This window comes from Dipteris shenzhenensis, chromosome 1, assembly GCF_047967505.1.
Source record: "Dipteris shenzhenensis isolate YYH24624 ecotype China chromosome 1, Dip_SZ_1.0, whole genome shotgun sequence".
Taxonomy (NCBI): Eukaryota; Viridiplantae; Streptophyta; class Polypodiopsida; order Gleicheniales; family Dipteridaceae; genus Dipteris; species Dipteris shenzhenensis.
In genome coordinates, this window is record NC_141596.1 from 72,139,396 (window position 1) to 72,154,424 (window position 15,029).

General features: G+C 48.6%; 1 protein-coding gene across 3 annotated transcripts in view; it reads left to right on the forward strand.

Annotated features, from left to right (window-relative positions):
• Positions 1 to 15,029, forward strand: part of LOC147906335 (kinesin-like protein KIN-8B) — a 94,112-nt gene that overhangs the window by 40,117 nt on the left and 38,966 nt on the right. For 2 of the 3 annotated variants that reach the window (XR_015541417.1, XM_087378134.1), the window contains exons 4-6: positions 10,437 to 10,525; positions 10,703 to 10,847; positions 10,934 to 11,029. Coding sequence is in view for 2 of the 3 variants with exons in the window: in XM_087378134.1 (XP_087234260.1) it covers positions 10,437 to 10,525; positions 10,703 to 10,847; positions 10,934 to 11,029 (330 nt within the window). In the remaining variant the exon portion in view is untranslated. The remainder of the gene's footprint in view (positions 1 to 10,436; positions 10,526 to 10,702; positions 10,848 to 10,933; positions 11,030 to 15,029) is intronic. The other variant, XM_087378144.1, reaches the window with a different exon arrangement.

A 15,029-nucleotide genomic window follows, 5' to 3' on the forward strand; every position in this document is an offset into this window, starting at 1 on the left:
ATCCGGATCCACATGAATCGGGAGTGTACGTCCTTCTCTCAATGGAGATGGCTCCAGCAAGGGAAGACCTGTACAATACTGCGACCCTGCTTGATCCTCGGACGACTCCTGTATCCCTCGTCTCATCCTTGAAGGCTGACTCCCATGTGTAGCCACTGACTATCGGTAGTGGATGCTCTAGGCTCTGGTGTGTCTCTGTGTAAAAGACTATGTCTCGTCCTGTATAAGACTCCGAGAAGTTCCCTGGGTCTGACCATAAGGTGCCATTACAGTTCCAAATGGTGCAGTCTAGGGTCTCGAAAACCTGAGTCTCATAGGCCCCGTATCCCTAGGGGGTACGGGTGGGAGCACGACAGGTGCCGGTCAACAACCTACCATCTCGGACCACGGCCGATTCCCCTCCTTGCGAGAAACATCCCGCTGCTGTAGAAGAACTCATCGCTCCTCAATCTATAGTGGTGTCAAATCCTCGTCCATGGACAGGGTGGGATGCTCTCGTAGAGCGGCTCGGCGTCGGAGTGTCGCTAGTCGAGCATGTGAATCTTTGAAGCGAATGACTAGGGGCTGCTCTCGGTTGGGATCTCTCCCAACACGCCATGCTCCCTCTATGCCATGGTCGGGGACCCCCATGGTGGTGGTCACAAAGGTGATCGCCTCCTCCATGGGCGCTGTAGTGGTGCTAGTGTTGTCTCGCTCGATCCCTCATATCTGGATGTTGAGGGCCTTCGAAGCCCTCTGCTATTGCTCCTGTATGGCGGCTGAAACGGTTGCCTTTGCGGGCTCCCGTTTCGCCACGTCCATCTAGTCGTCTCTGCTATAGTCGACTGTATCATGGCTATTTGTGCCTCCATCTATGTGACTGGGATCCCTCCAGGCGCTGCTCTGAGGGTCCCGAGCTCCTCTCGAAGTTGTGTGATGTCGTGTCTGAGTCCTTGGATAAGGGTGCCCTGCTCGTGTATAATGCGGGCCTGCTCCTGGGTGTAATGTGTCAGCTCTACTTGACGGGCCCGGATGGTGTGTATCTTAGCCAATAGGGAGTCCCAAGCATCTGGTGGGGGCCTAAGATGTCCTGGTCCAGGTGGGAACTGGATCTCGAGAGGGGTTGGAATGAAGGTGGGCTGTTGAGGTTGTACTAAGGGTGGGGACAGCATGATCTGGGCGGGGGAGTGGTATGTAGGAGTAGCGAGGCTGGTCGAGGTGATGAAGGGTGGCTGACTGAGAGATAGAGGTGATATGAGGGGAAAGTACTATGGAGCCGTGGCCGGTGGGGCCAGTGTTGAGGCTATTGGAGAGGAGACCTGTGATGATGATGCAGGAGAGGGGGAGGAGAGAGGTGGCATAGATGATGAGGTGGATGATGGTGGTGAAATAGTGGTGGTAACCATAGAGGTCGAGGATGTGGGTCGGAGTATGGTCTCGTCATCAGACCTTAGTATCTCAAGGATAGGAGAGTCTCACATTCAGTGAGGATCACCATCAGACAGTTGTGAGTCTCGTCACATCAGTTGAGGATTGAGGCAGGGAGAGCTGCAAGCATACCCAGAGAGCAGAAAATCTACAGACTATGCCTAATGAGGGAGGTTGAGACAGAGGAACACTTTCTATGTGTCTGCTAGAGCGATATCATTGTCTCTTTTAGGAGGGGCTTGGCTTTGGTCCGCTTACACGGCTGATTCATTTTCCCAACCAAGTTTGTGTTGGGCTCTATCTAATTGAGATGCGACGACACATGTATATACTGATGCGACAGACCAGAGAGTAGAGGCAAAGCCATAGGTCACCGAGATCGACCGAGCACAGACACGTGTCACAAGCTTCTATACATTTGAGTCAGCTCTTGGGGAGGCTGAGGGAGAGAAGCTTAACGAGATGAGAGCATCATGGATTAGCAGTGAGAGTCACCGCCACGATGCTACCAAGCGAGAAGCGAGCACTCCACATGGCACGGAGAGTGACCAGAGCACATGATCAAGGTCGGGTCTATTTCAGCCCTCCTCAAAGGAGACCGCCAGAGATGAGCCGTCACCCTTGACATGGCCCATCGGATACAGAGATTGAGGAGACCACACGCTCTGACACCTCGAGAGACAACTCGACAGACACAAATACAAGAGCTCCTCACATCCCATCAGAGAACCACCATGGCAATTGGATATGTGGAGCCTATATGTGTTACTGGAGCGTTAGCTCTGAACACCTGATACTATTTTGCTATTTGCCATTTTGCTCACTAGTTTAGCACTTAGCTTTCAGCAAGGGCCTTAGTGAGCCCTTTGCTTCAGCTCATAGCGGCTTGTATCAGTTACTTTTGATTTTGTACCTTTGTCTCATAGGCTAGCAAGGCCTCGCTACCCCCTCGTTACCTCCCCACTACCCCTCGCTACCCCCCCGCTACCCCTCGCTACCCCCCTGCTATCCCCTCTACTACCCCCGCTACCCCCTTGCTACCCCCTCCGCTACTCCTCTGCTACCCGCTCGTTACCCCCCCCCCCCCGCTACCCCTCTGCCACCCCCTCCGCTACCCCCGCTACCCCTCTACTACCCCCTCCGCTACCCCCTCCGCTACCCCTCCACTACTTCCTCGCTGCTACCCCTCGCTACCCATCTGTACCCCCTCGCTACCCCTCCGCTACCCCCCTGCTACCCCCCGCTCAGCCCCCCCCCCCCCCCCCCAAAACCCTCTCGCTTTTGCTTTTTCTTTTTTTTAAAACCCCGCTCGCAGCTTTGACCTTTTTTCTTTTTTTTTAATGTCTTCTTCTTCTTCTTCTTCTTCTTCTTCTTCAACAGTTGCAATCCCTTCTTTGCCTGCTGCTGGCAGCTGCCTCTCCCATAATGAAGGGAACAGGGGGATGAGGACAGGAGACTAGGCGGGAGACCCTTCGCTCCAAATTTGCATACGCGTGGAGATGGGGAAGGGGAATGGTGACAAGGCGAAAACACAAAAGCAACTCAATCTGGAGGACTTCAACAAACGCAGCAACCGGAGCAGTTTGACAATGGACAGCACCGCGGCCCAGAAGAAAGGGGCCCACCCAAAGCCCATGCCGCCTCAGGAAGTGGTCATGGTAGAAGTGGATCTTGGTGGGGAACTCTTGGTGTCCCCCCAAAGCTTGATACGTATGGAGCTGGAGGAGGTTCAACCGTATGATGCGGTTGACCTCATCTCGTGGGATCACACCTCGAGTGGTGCATTTATGCTAAACTGAAAGGGGGTAAGTTTGTCCATCTGAATGCGGTGGCTACCAAACCATGTGGATACCCATGCGTACCATGCTGTATCAACATCGCTCTCTGCCAGCTGCCTGGAAGACTCCAATGCTAGCCTCGATAATCTCCACTGGGGTAAGGCCCAGACTCTGTGGAGGAATGTCACTGTTTGAATGATGGCATCAATCACTCCAAAGGTGCTCTCAACCCAATCTGATAGACCACCCGAGACATGTACTCTCCCTCTGACGGACTCATATAGACTCATCAGCCCCCTAATCATGATCTCTGGGAGGTGCAACTCTTGTAACCTCTTGATCAAGCAAGAACGTGGGACAATATCAAATGCCTTACAAAAGTCTACGAAGCAAGTGTATACTTTCTGGTGCCTCGACTTTGCCTCCTCAATGATATCACCTTGATGTGGTCCAAGGTGGAGTGCTGTCTCCGAAAACTTCCCTGTCCAAGAGCTCCCTACCCGTGACCCTTTGTGTGGCTGCTGATCTCTCTCTCTAGTACCGACCCATATATCTTAGCCAAAGTGTGGCCAATCATGAGAGTACGGTAATTCCCAATATCCATGGGGTCACCTGCCTTGTGTACCGGTACTATGGTGGCAGTGCTCTAGGTAGCCAGGAAGCCATGGCATACATCATGATTGAATAGCTGCGCTAAGACTAGGGTCAAGACCTCTTGCCCATGTGCAAAGTGCTCAGTGCATAGCCCCTCATGATCTGGTGATCTCCGGTTATGAAGCCGGAGAAGGGCAGCCTATACATTTTGTGCAGTAAATGGGTGGCACATAGTGGGCTTGGGCATAGAGGTCATATCAGGTGGTGTCTGACCTGGGACATCATAGAGGGAGCATGCATTTGTGTGCCAAACATCTAGATTTGTGATAAGGATGGGCGGCTTTCCCTCCGATAGGAGCCCCTAACCCGTAGTAGGATCCCCACACCATTGGTGGGACTATGGATCTATCTCTTTTGTATTGTGTCCATAGCTTTGGACGGAAATATATTATTTTGGTGGTTTCTCTATCTGGCTGGCTCATTGTCTATTGATGAGTCTGCACATCTATTCTATGCACATAAGTTTAAGAAGTTTGTGATTCCACACCCCACACCACACTGTGTGAGCTCCTGGGCAATTCTACCAGTCTTCCGCTGTGCGTACCCTCTGTTGGGTCATTTCTAACATGGAATCAGAGCCCAAGTAGGAGGCTCATAGGTGTGGGAGCCTGAAGGTAGGGACCTTGCCGAAGGATGACCGTGATTCAGAAGCTCTTGGGAATCGACTTCCACGACTGGAGGACATTGCCCTTGCGAGAAGGAGGTGACTCAGGTTTAGTTAGGTGCATTCAGAGTTCTGGTCTACTGAAGATTGAGTGTGGTTGACTTTGCTGTGTGGTTTAGCAGCAGAGATATTGACCTCTACAGCCTCTTCAGCCCCTATTGTCAAGCCTCTTACCAGGACATTTAATGCTTTGCTAGCCTTCGTTTTCTCTTCTTCAAGAGTTTCTGAAATTAATTTCTTCTTAGGAGCCGTTGCTCCCTTTTTAACCACAGCTGTCCATTCAAGCATCTCTTCTTTCCTTTTAGTGAGCTGTTGTGTAATTTCAGCATGTTTGCCATTCATTGTAGCCTCCTTGGCAGCCATGTCCCTCTTGAGGGTTGCATTTTCTCCTTGTGAGGTCCCTTGCATATCTCTCATTTGCTGTAGTTCAGTCCCTAGTGCATGTATCTTGTCATTGAGGCTGGTTCTTTCGGTTGCCCATCGTACTTTCTCTTTCTCTCACTCTTCATGCTTTGCCTTTTCTTTCCTCCATTCCTCCTGTATTTTTCCTCCTCCTTGAATTCATTAAGTGTCTTGTCCACATGAGCCTTCTCAGCCATTAGAGCCACATTTAAGGCTTCCAAACTATCAGTCCTCTCAATAAGTGCAAGGCATATTTTGTTGAGGCAGGCCAATACATCTTTTGTTGTTTTGTGAGCTGTCCCTGACGATGAGAGGGCTGCCACGGCATTATTCAGAGCTTGTTTGCCCCATGTGTCTTCTATGAATCCTTGTGTAGGCATTATGAAATCTCTGTAATTTCAAGAAAGCATCAAGATTTTTTACCCCTTTGTTGATCTATGCTGATGGCTGTTCTGTGTTTGCAGGTACGGTCAGTTGGAGAGGCATGTAGCAGATTCGGGGGAGTGTGTCAAGGGTAGGTCGGTGTTGAGGTAGTCGTGGGAGGCAGTGTGCCTAATCGCGCACTGTTGTGGAGCAAGCGGGGGCAGCCAAGGCCCCCAAGAGAGCCCTAGAGGGCTGTGGGGGCTGCTCCTAGCAGTCAAGGGGGCTGCAGGGTTGTCGCCCAGCCCAAGGCAGCTCCACGCCAAGGCGCAGCAGCACCAACAACATGGTGGGGCTGCAGCGCACAACCAGCAGCAGGGGGGCGCACAAAAGACGCGCAACCAGCAGCAGGGGGGGCACAAATTTCATGCCATGCGGGAGCAGGGAGGTGTGCTCCACGCGGGAGGGGGGCACCAGCAGCCAGTTGATCGAGGCGAGAGAGAGAGAGAGAGAGAGAGAGAGAGAGAGAGAGAGAGAGAGAGTTTATTAAAGTCTTCGGAAAACCGATGGGTCTATGAGACTATGAAAAACTTGGTACAAACGAGCTATGGTTGTGGAGCTACTAAACGAGCATCCACACCAATGCAAAATGCAAAAAATGCAGAATGGCACTAAGTCCTAAGTACAGCAGTCATGTTGATGGTCAACAATATATCAATCTCAGCATCATCATCATTAGCAGCAGGACATCAGGGTGGATGAGGCAATGGAGGCATGAAGTCGCCAATAGAGTGCTGTTGGCCTCTCAAAGGTGCAGTCTTGGCACGTCTCTTGGTCGTGGCTCCGCGTCTAACCAGAGCTACTGTGACCCCCGTCGGTCAGGCTCTGACTCTAAACAAGGAGGGGATGTCCCCAAGTGTGATCTGTGTGTCAACCCTCTGTCTAAGCTGTGAGGTCATAGGCTCTGGGCCACAGTCATGTCGAGGCCTCATCTCCTGGGGGTCCATGTGATCTGGTTGGAAGAACTCCGTGATAGAGCTTTGAGAGGGATCAACCGAGGAAGAAGTATGCTCCTGTCTCTGTGCTCGGAGTATCCTCTTGCGGTGTCTACGTACCTCATGAAGGAAACCTGCCAAACACCGCTGGTCTAGGTAGGAGAGGAAACGAGCCCAAATCCCATAGTTATCTTTGAAGAGGCAGTAGAAATGCCCTCGGATCTCATAGTAAATAGGACACCTGAAGATGAAATGCTCCTCTGTCTCAACCTCGTGCATGTCACACAGTGTGCATATGCGCCTCTCCTTGGGTAGTCGCTCTGCTCTGCCGCTCTTGATACGAAGTCTATGTGAAGAGACCTGGAACTGCCCAAGAGAGATCCTCAGCGAGTGGGGTAGGTGAATCTACATGTATCGTGGTGGGTCAATGAAACCCTCCGCTGTGATATGTAAGAAGTGATCTCTGTAGAAGCTAAGCTTCACTGGGAGTTCACTCGGTCCCAACTAGGTCCAAAATGTGTGTTGCTGTAGTAGGTCAAGGTGTCTATGGAGCCCCTCTGAGAGAGAGAGAGAGAAAGAAAAAAAAAGATATATTAACGTCCATGGGAGACCTCAAAGTGCACAGAAAAGCGAACTCATACAAGCCTCAGTGGGCTGAAGCAAAGGGTAAGCTACGACTCTTGCTGAGTATTAGTCTATGCTAACAGAATCATAATCATAATCATAGACAAAAAAAAGTCAACTACGGCTGTAGAGTGGGCCATATCAATCAATCTATCCAGGCGTTGGGATGAAACCGAAGCCTGGGTGATGGCTCTCTGGTGGGCTGCAAAGATGTCTTGTATCTGCGTCTGTTGAGCTGTCTCGCGCTGCGGTGGGGGACGTGGTCTCCTCGCTCTCTGGACTCTCTGGGCTAATAGGTCGGACCTCAATAGAGTGTACTCTGGGGCTTCTCTGTCGCACATGTGGCTTCTGCGCCCCTCTCTCAGTGGTTCTGTGCTGGCTGCTCATCTAGATTGCTCTTATATCGGCTAGCTCCTCTTCCTCCACTCCACTGTGCCCGGGGGCTGACTCAAATGTATAGAAGTCTGTGACGTGCCGCTGTGCCTGATCACCCTCTATGTCCTGTAGTGGTCTGACCATCCCCTTTTGCTCTCTGATTTGTAGAGAGAGAGAGAAAGAAAGAAAGAAAGAAATTTTATTAAAGGTCCACGGAAGGCCATACATGGCCTATGGGACACAAAATCATCCGAAAGGAAAATACATCATCAACGATGCGCCAACTAGGTGGCCTCATCGTAATACCGCTAAGATGCCAAAAATGGCTACAAAAATCCTGGATACAAAATGAAATGAAATAGAGTACCAAAAATGCCTAGATACAAAATGTAAAATATGAAATATGAGGAACATCGTCTTCCCTAAGGGGTCTGTGATCCAAAGAAATGATGGAAGTCATGGCCATCGACCATGCCTCCTGCCATGAGTGTGAAGATCTGGGCAAGTGTCAAATGGGCTGCTGGCGGTGCCAAGTCTCCATGGAGCAATCTCCTCCAAAAATCTGCCATCATCCTCCGTCGTCTAGAAATAAAGCGACGGGTACGGCCTCTGTGTAAGATCATCCTGCGGTGCTGCCGGATCATGTCATATGTACATCCTCGGGGTGGAACCATCGGTGCTCTCTGGCAAGATGGGCTATCTCTGTGCTCATGGTCCTGCGCCTCGTCCTGCTCCTCATGAATAACTAGGTCTCTGGCAGGGATGCGACGGTGCTCTCTGAGGAATCTCTCTCTGTATCTGGTGATCTCGTTGATGAACAACGCTAAGCAATACTGATCCTCATACTCCATAATCCGAGAGAGAGGTCCAAATCCGTGCCCAAATAAACAGTGAAATCTGCCACGGATCTCATAATATAAAGGGCATCTGCAAACAAAGTGCTCCTCAGTCTCCACCTCCCCCATAGTGCAACAAGGGCATATCCTAGTCTCTCGCCTGGGTCTATGTCCGGTAGCTGTACGACGCATCCTGCCGGCCTCAACGTCTAATCTGTGGGAAGATACCCTGAGCTGGCCCAAGGCAATTCTGAGTGAGTGCGACATATGAATGCCGATATATCCTGGGGATATGATGAAGCCATCCTCTGAAATCTTGAGAAAATGGTCACGATATGTGGCCATCTTCGTAGGAAGCTCCGTGGGATGAACCCAAGTGCGAAACGTGTGTAGCTGCAACAAATCTGCCCTGATAACCTGGCTGAGCTCATGTCGAGTGAGAGGGAGGCGAGGGGCATCTATGCTGTATCGAAATGGTGGCAGCCTATCCATATCCAAGCCCAGCGAGGTGAGCCATTTGGAGAGTGTGTGGTACCAACAAAAAGTATGACCTCTCTCCGCTAACATCTGCGAGGATGTCAGTGCTAGCCACGGTAATCGTGCTCTGCCTGCTGCTGAGTCTCCGAGCGCCCTGATCCTATGCAAGTATGTAACTGACTGAAATGCTGCATCTAGCGCTAGGGGTGTAGCTCCGAACTCTGCGAACGTAATCTGATGCGGTACTGTGGGCTTCGCTCTGATCAATCTGGAGAACATGATGATCTGTAACCTCTCTACTCGTCTCCAATCTGCAACACTGAGATCTCCTGCCCAAAAGGGGCTAGCATACATGACTGCAGGTCTCACCAGCGTATCGAAAAGTAAGGACTTCGTGTCGGGATGCTGAAAATGTGACTGTGCACACTGCCTCTCGAGAAGAGCCAAGGCGGCATGCCCTCTACTGATCCTATCTCGTGCTGCATGCGTCATGGTGAAGACTGGACCTCTAAATGTGGCACCCAAATATGTATACTCCCTGACTAGCTCCACCTCCTGCCCATCAAATGTGAAAGAGAACTCGCCTCTCCTATAAACCTGGTATGACGTGTTGAAGACCATGACTTTGGTCTTCCCAAGGTTTACAGACAACCCTCTGTCCTGACAAAAGCTGTGGAGTGCATGGAGATGTGCCTGTAAACCCTGCTGGGAGGAAGAAATAAGAACCACGTCATCTGCATAGAGGAGAATCGGTATCGTGGATCCTGCCAGTAAAGAACCTGTACCACCCATCGTCTGTATGTACATCTCTAACTCATCGATATAGAGACCGAAGAGTGTCGGAGACAAAGGACACCCCTGCTTCACCCCTATCGTACTGCGTACTTTCCCCGACAGCCCCGCCCGTGTCCTGACTCTACCTGTGACTCTCTCATACAAGGCCATGATCGCCCATTGAATCTCCCCATTGAATCCCAAGTCACGAAGTCGCTGGAAGAGTCTGAAACGCGGCACAGTGTCAAATGCCTTTCTGAAGTCCACGAAGCAACAATAGAGCCGTTGCTTACGTGACTTCGCCTCCTCAATCAAAGCCCTGAGTGTGAAGATATGATCTAGAGTCGAGTGCTCTGCACGAAATCCTGCCTGCCCTCTAGCTCTCATGCCTGTCGCCTCGGCATGGTCATTTATATGTCCTTCTAGAATGGTCACATAAATCTTGGCCATGACATGGCCAATCATAATGGTCCTGTAGTTCGACGCCTCCAAAGGATCCCCCGACTTGTGTATACTATAGTATTTTTCTAGCCAACTAGGTGGAAGACCTGTACAAATGGACTCGTTAAAAAGACGGGAGAGGACTGTAGCTAAGGCATCAATCCCATGGATTACATACTCCGTTTGCAATCCATCATGGTCCTTAGCTCTCCCAGTCTTCAAACGATGAGCTGCTGCTCGGACACTATTGGATGAGAATAAGGCAGAGGAGGTGGGTCTAGGCACATGGGATAAGTCGATCTGTGCCTGGTCTGGAATATCATATAAAGTGGAAGTATAGGCAAGCCAAACCTGCGGGTCTGTAAGAGGAGTTTGAGATTTCAAGCGAAGGAATTTCTTCCAGAATTCCTTGGAATCACAACTGAAAAGTAAACTTCTCAGCTCCTCCTCATTCCGGGCTAGAAAGAGAGAGAGAGAGAGAAAGAGAGAGCACAGCATGAGGGAGGCGGGGGGGGGGGAGAGAGAGAGAGAGAGAGAGCTTCACATTTGCATTTTCTTTCACATTTTGGGAGGGACATAGATTGGAGATTTTCATTAGTATGTACTTGTCTTCAATTCTTTGTAGTCCTGACTATATTTTTTCTCAAAGGATGTGTACAACCGCACAGCAGCATCGATAATAAGAGGTGTTGTACAAGGTTTAAATGCTACAATTTTTGCTTATGGGGCAACCGGGAGGTATGTGAACCCTTACATTCACTATGAAGCATTTTCTTGAATCTTCTTTTTGGGGTCATTCTGAAATTGCTATCATTATTTTCTTCAAACATGCGGTAGGCAATTTATTTCTAGGCCATTGCCTTGATTTCAAAATATAAGCAGTCCTATTTATCATTTGTGATTGTGATCTCCAAGTGGAAAGACATATACAATGGCGGGAACGTCAGATGATCCGGGTCTTATGGTTCTCACTTTGCAAGACATCTTCCATCTGGTTTCCAAGGAAGAAATGGAGCATGATTTTGAGGTTACATGCTCGTACTTGGAAGTTTACAACGAGGTACATATACTGTGAATTGTCAAGAGTTTGAGTTTTCAAAATTGTTGAAGTTATTCCATCTTATTTATCATTAATCTGCTTTGCAGGTTATATATGATTTATTGGAGAAATCATCAGGACATTTAGAGTTACGAGAAGATCCTGACCAAGGGATCATTTTGCCAGGCTTGAAACGTATTCAAGTAAGCTCTGACAATTTACCTTAATGTTTAGACACACATTACTGTATCATTATGAAGCTGAAGACGATTGTGCTTTTATCATCTCATCTACTATATTTTTATGGAGCTGCAAGAGATTGTTGTTTGATGGCTTCTATATACATTTCACAGATTACTAAGTTGCTTATAATCAGACATTTTCAACATATGACTCTTATTGTGCAATGTTTATGGAGTGTCACTCATGCATTCTAATACATGCTGCAGCTTAGGTATTCAACAGTACTGCTTGCTGTTTTATAATTGATCAAGGGACTTCAAGTGTAATTTGCGTCATTGTTGTTATTACATGTTCTTCATAAGGAACATGCGGTGTCAGGCAGCTGTGCTTTGGCCTGCAACCTCAATGACACCTTTTTAGGACTTGTATGAAACACAAGGAGGCATCCATCCAGCTGATTCTATGACATTCGTCTCATTTTCGATGTAACAGGTACACAGCTGTGTTGTTACGACCACTATCATGCTTCATGATTAACAGTAGATGTTAAAATTGTAGCAGGGAGTAGTAAACTTATGTGTCCATACTCAAATACTACGATTCACTCTGGAGGCAACCTCAACACACAATAAGAGAATCTGTATGATTATTGTGAGACAAAAATCTAAGTCTTTATATTTCAGCTACAAAGTAGCACATCACCAAAAGCAAAATGGTAAGGTTGCCATTCTTTAGTGGAAATATTAAATGGGGAGGATGATAATATTGCCCTAGAAATTGTTGGATATAGTGAATGCTGAACACATAAACAATCGTATCGAACAAGTGTGTGTTATGGAGAGAGAGATCAACAGGAGGAGGATAATCCTAATACTGACCCTAGGGAGAAAAACCTCTTATTTAGAGGGGAAAGTTCCCCAAGGGTAGGTTCACACCATAGTAATTATAATCTAACAGATCCCCCTTGTAGTGTGAACATGTGCATAGAAATGGACCAATCACCAGAAGGAAATAAGCTCAAACCTTTGCGGAAAGCTTCAAACTTTACTCTGGGAGTGCCTTGGTGAAAAGATCTGCTACGTTTTGGTGTGTAGGACAATAGATCGAGCTGATCTCTCCTATGGGCAATCTCTCTCTAGCATAATGATAATGTACCTGGGTTTCAAGTGGGCATGAAACACAGGATCCCAATGCCTACTGCAATAGCACGCTGAGTGTTGGTGAGAATAGGAGTACGTGGTTGCATAAAGCCATGAAGGTCGGCCATCAATCTCCTGAGCCATACACACCAGCTGTAGCTGTGAAGTCTGCTCTGTACTCAGTTACACATGAAGAATTGGCTACAGTGGGTTGTTTCTTGCTCAACCAAGATATGCATGAGCTACCAAGACAGAAACACTTCCCATTGGGGGACTATCTAGTATCATAGTTATTAGTCCAATCTATCATTGAATGCAATAGCATGCTGAGTGTCAGTGAGAATAGGAGTACGTGGTTGCATAAAGCCATGAAGGTCGGCCATCAATCTCCTGAGCTATACACACCAGCTGTAGCTGTCAAGTCTCCCATGTACTCAGTTTCACATGAAGAAGTGGCTACAGTGGGCGTTTCTTGCTCAACCAAGATATGCATGAACTACCAAGAAAGAAACAGCTCCCACTGGTGGACTATCTAGTATCATAGCCATTAGTCCAATGTAAATCATTGAATGCAAGAAACTGAAAGTCACACCCCCTAGCATAGAACAATCCAAGATGCTGGGTGCCTTTCAAGTATCTGAAAATGCGTTTTTCTGAATTCTAGTGAATGGGCTTCGAACTATGCAGATAGCTGCTCACTTGTGACTTCTCACACTGAATGTTAAGACGTCTGTTGCATAGGTGAATCAGGCTGCCAACAGCCTGTGGCTGTAAAGAGTGGCACTACTGCAATACATGGAGAGCTTTTTTTTTTGCAAAGAAAGGAACCTTCTATTAATGCTTGAAAGACTCCACACCAAACAGCAGCTCCGAAGGTGCTGAGTATGGGAAAAACTGGAAAAGGATGAAAGAAGAAAAAACCGGCCTGTTCCAGAGAAACCCAACTCACTGCTAGGGGATCTCTGGTACAAGGGGCCTAACAGCCAGGTGGGGGGACTATACAACCAGCAAATCCCTCACGGAGTGAATATGTAAAAAAATCCTGCAGGCCAAGCCTTGTAGAAACGAGCACGCCTAGCAACAGTTGCCCTAGAGCTTGGGGTCCCACGCTCCTAGGTGGAGTGGAGGGTGTAGATGATATCCTGCTAGATGACAACCAAGGTAGCGGAGGGTGGAACTGGATGCTCACCCATCACCAGACTGCAGCAAGCAACCCAAATGTTCCACACCGTGATATTGGCTACTACCTCCCATGCGCTGTCCTCCGGAGGAGAATGAGGAGCGAGGCTATCAGGAGGGACCGCCTGATGGAGCTCTATCCTCTGAATGCTTTGACCCTATATCCGGTATGCTAGGGAGACCTCATCAATCTGGAACGCGTGCCCTCCCTCAGTCAACTAGGCCACCATCCCAGCCATCCTTGCCAGGACACTTCTGGGTCGGGAGAGCCTTGAGGGCTTCCCAAAGCTCCTCATCCGTGAAAGGCTCCTCTAGAATCTTGCACAAATCCCGCGAGACTACCGCTGGAACGTGGTCCCAAACTAAGTCACGGGCCACAAGACAAGCTGGAGTCATCCTGTCCGTTTGAAAGAGCTGTCACAGGACCATATCCTCGAGTGGCCGGCAACACTCTATCGTCGATGTCCTGCCTCTAGTGTCTCATCCAACTCTCATGTCCTGATGAGGATGATGATGATGATGTGACTCATTTGTAGTTCGATCACCAACATGACTATGTTGGCTTAGAACTATCATTCTGCATTATTTTTACATTGTGCATTGGTGTGGATGCTCGTTTAGTAGCTCCACCCTCACAGCTTGATTGTACCAGGGTTTCACAGTCTCATAGACCCATGGGTCTTCCAAAGAATTTAATAAACGTTCTTTCTTTATTTCTTTCTACAATGCATGTGGCTGGAGCTTATCACTACTGCTCTAGATTGCTGCTATTGCCCAACTAGTTTAATGTCTTGGGGAGGTAGGGGCAGCTGTTGTCAAATCTCTACTATGGACTGTTGCACCTCCGCTCGTAGCAAGGCATATTCGGGAGTTCATGACGGGGCTGTTCTACTATTGGGGAATGATCTGACATCGTTGTCCTAGCTAAGATACATGTGGCTCCTCCTTTGTGCATTTCATCATCCCCAACATAAAATCTATTAGAATGCTCGAGTAAGCCGTCATGCTACCTATGGTTGAAAGAGTGGGACTTTGGAGAACTCTACCTCTCGCCATGGACCTCCACCAATAATCACGAAGATAAGTTGCTCCCAGATACAATGCTCTTAGGAGGCATCTTGGGTATAGCGCTCTAAGGGGGGGCATCTCTGCTTGTCCTCCTCAAACTCTAGATTGTTGACGTCTCCTCCAACAATCCATAATTCTATGTTCAGGGAGGTACTCTTTGAGTTGTCTTCAAAAAGATGGCCTCTGTTACACAAATAATGTTCAAAATCCCAATCTTGGATTCTCCCATCCTCCAGCCAATCTAGACCATTTGTTCACCGATGAGCTCACCCCGATCAAAAACGTCAGTGGCCTAGGATTAGGAAATTGAGGTGCATATCCCCCCACTCTTCTACTGCTAGGGACTGATCTCCATCCCTCTCCTGGGAGAAGGCGATGCCATCATCTACTAATGTGAAAAAATGTGCTCTAAATCATGAGAATGTTAGTAGAACGACCCACCAAATCTCGTTGCAACTCGTGGCAAAGGATGAGCTAGTGCGGCTGCTGTTGACGTGCTCGATTATGAAGGCCTTGCACATGCCAACTCACCATGGTCCAGTTCATGTGGAGGAGGTTGGGGTTAGGGGCAAACAAGGCCCTCCTATGAGTGGAAACTTGTGTGACGATTGTGGAATTTGTGACTTCGGTGGGG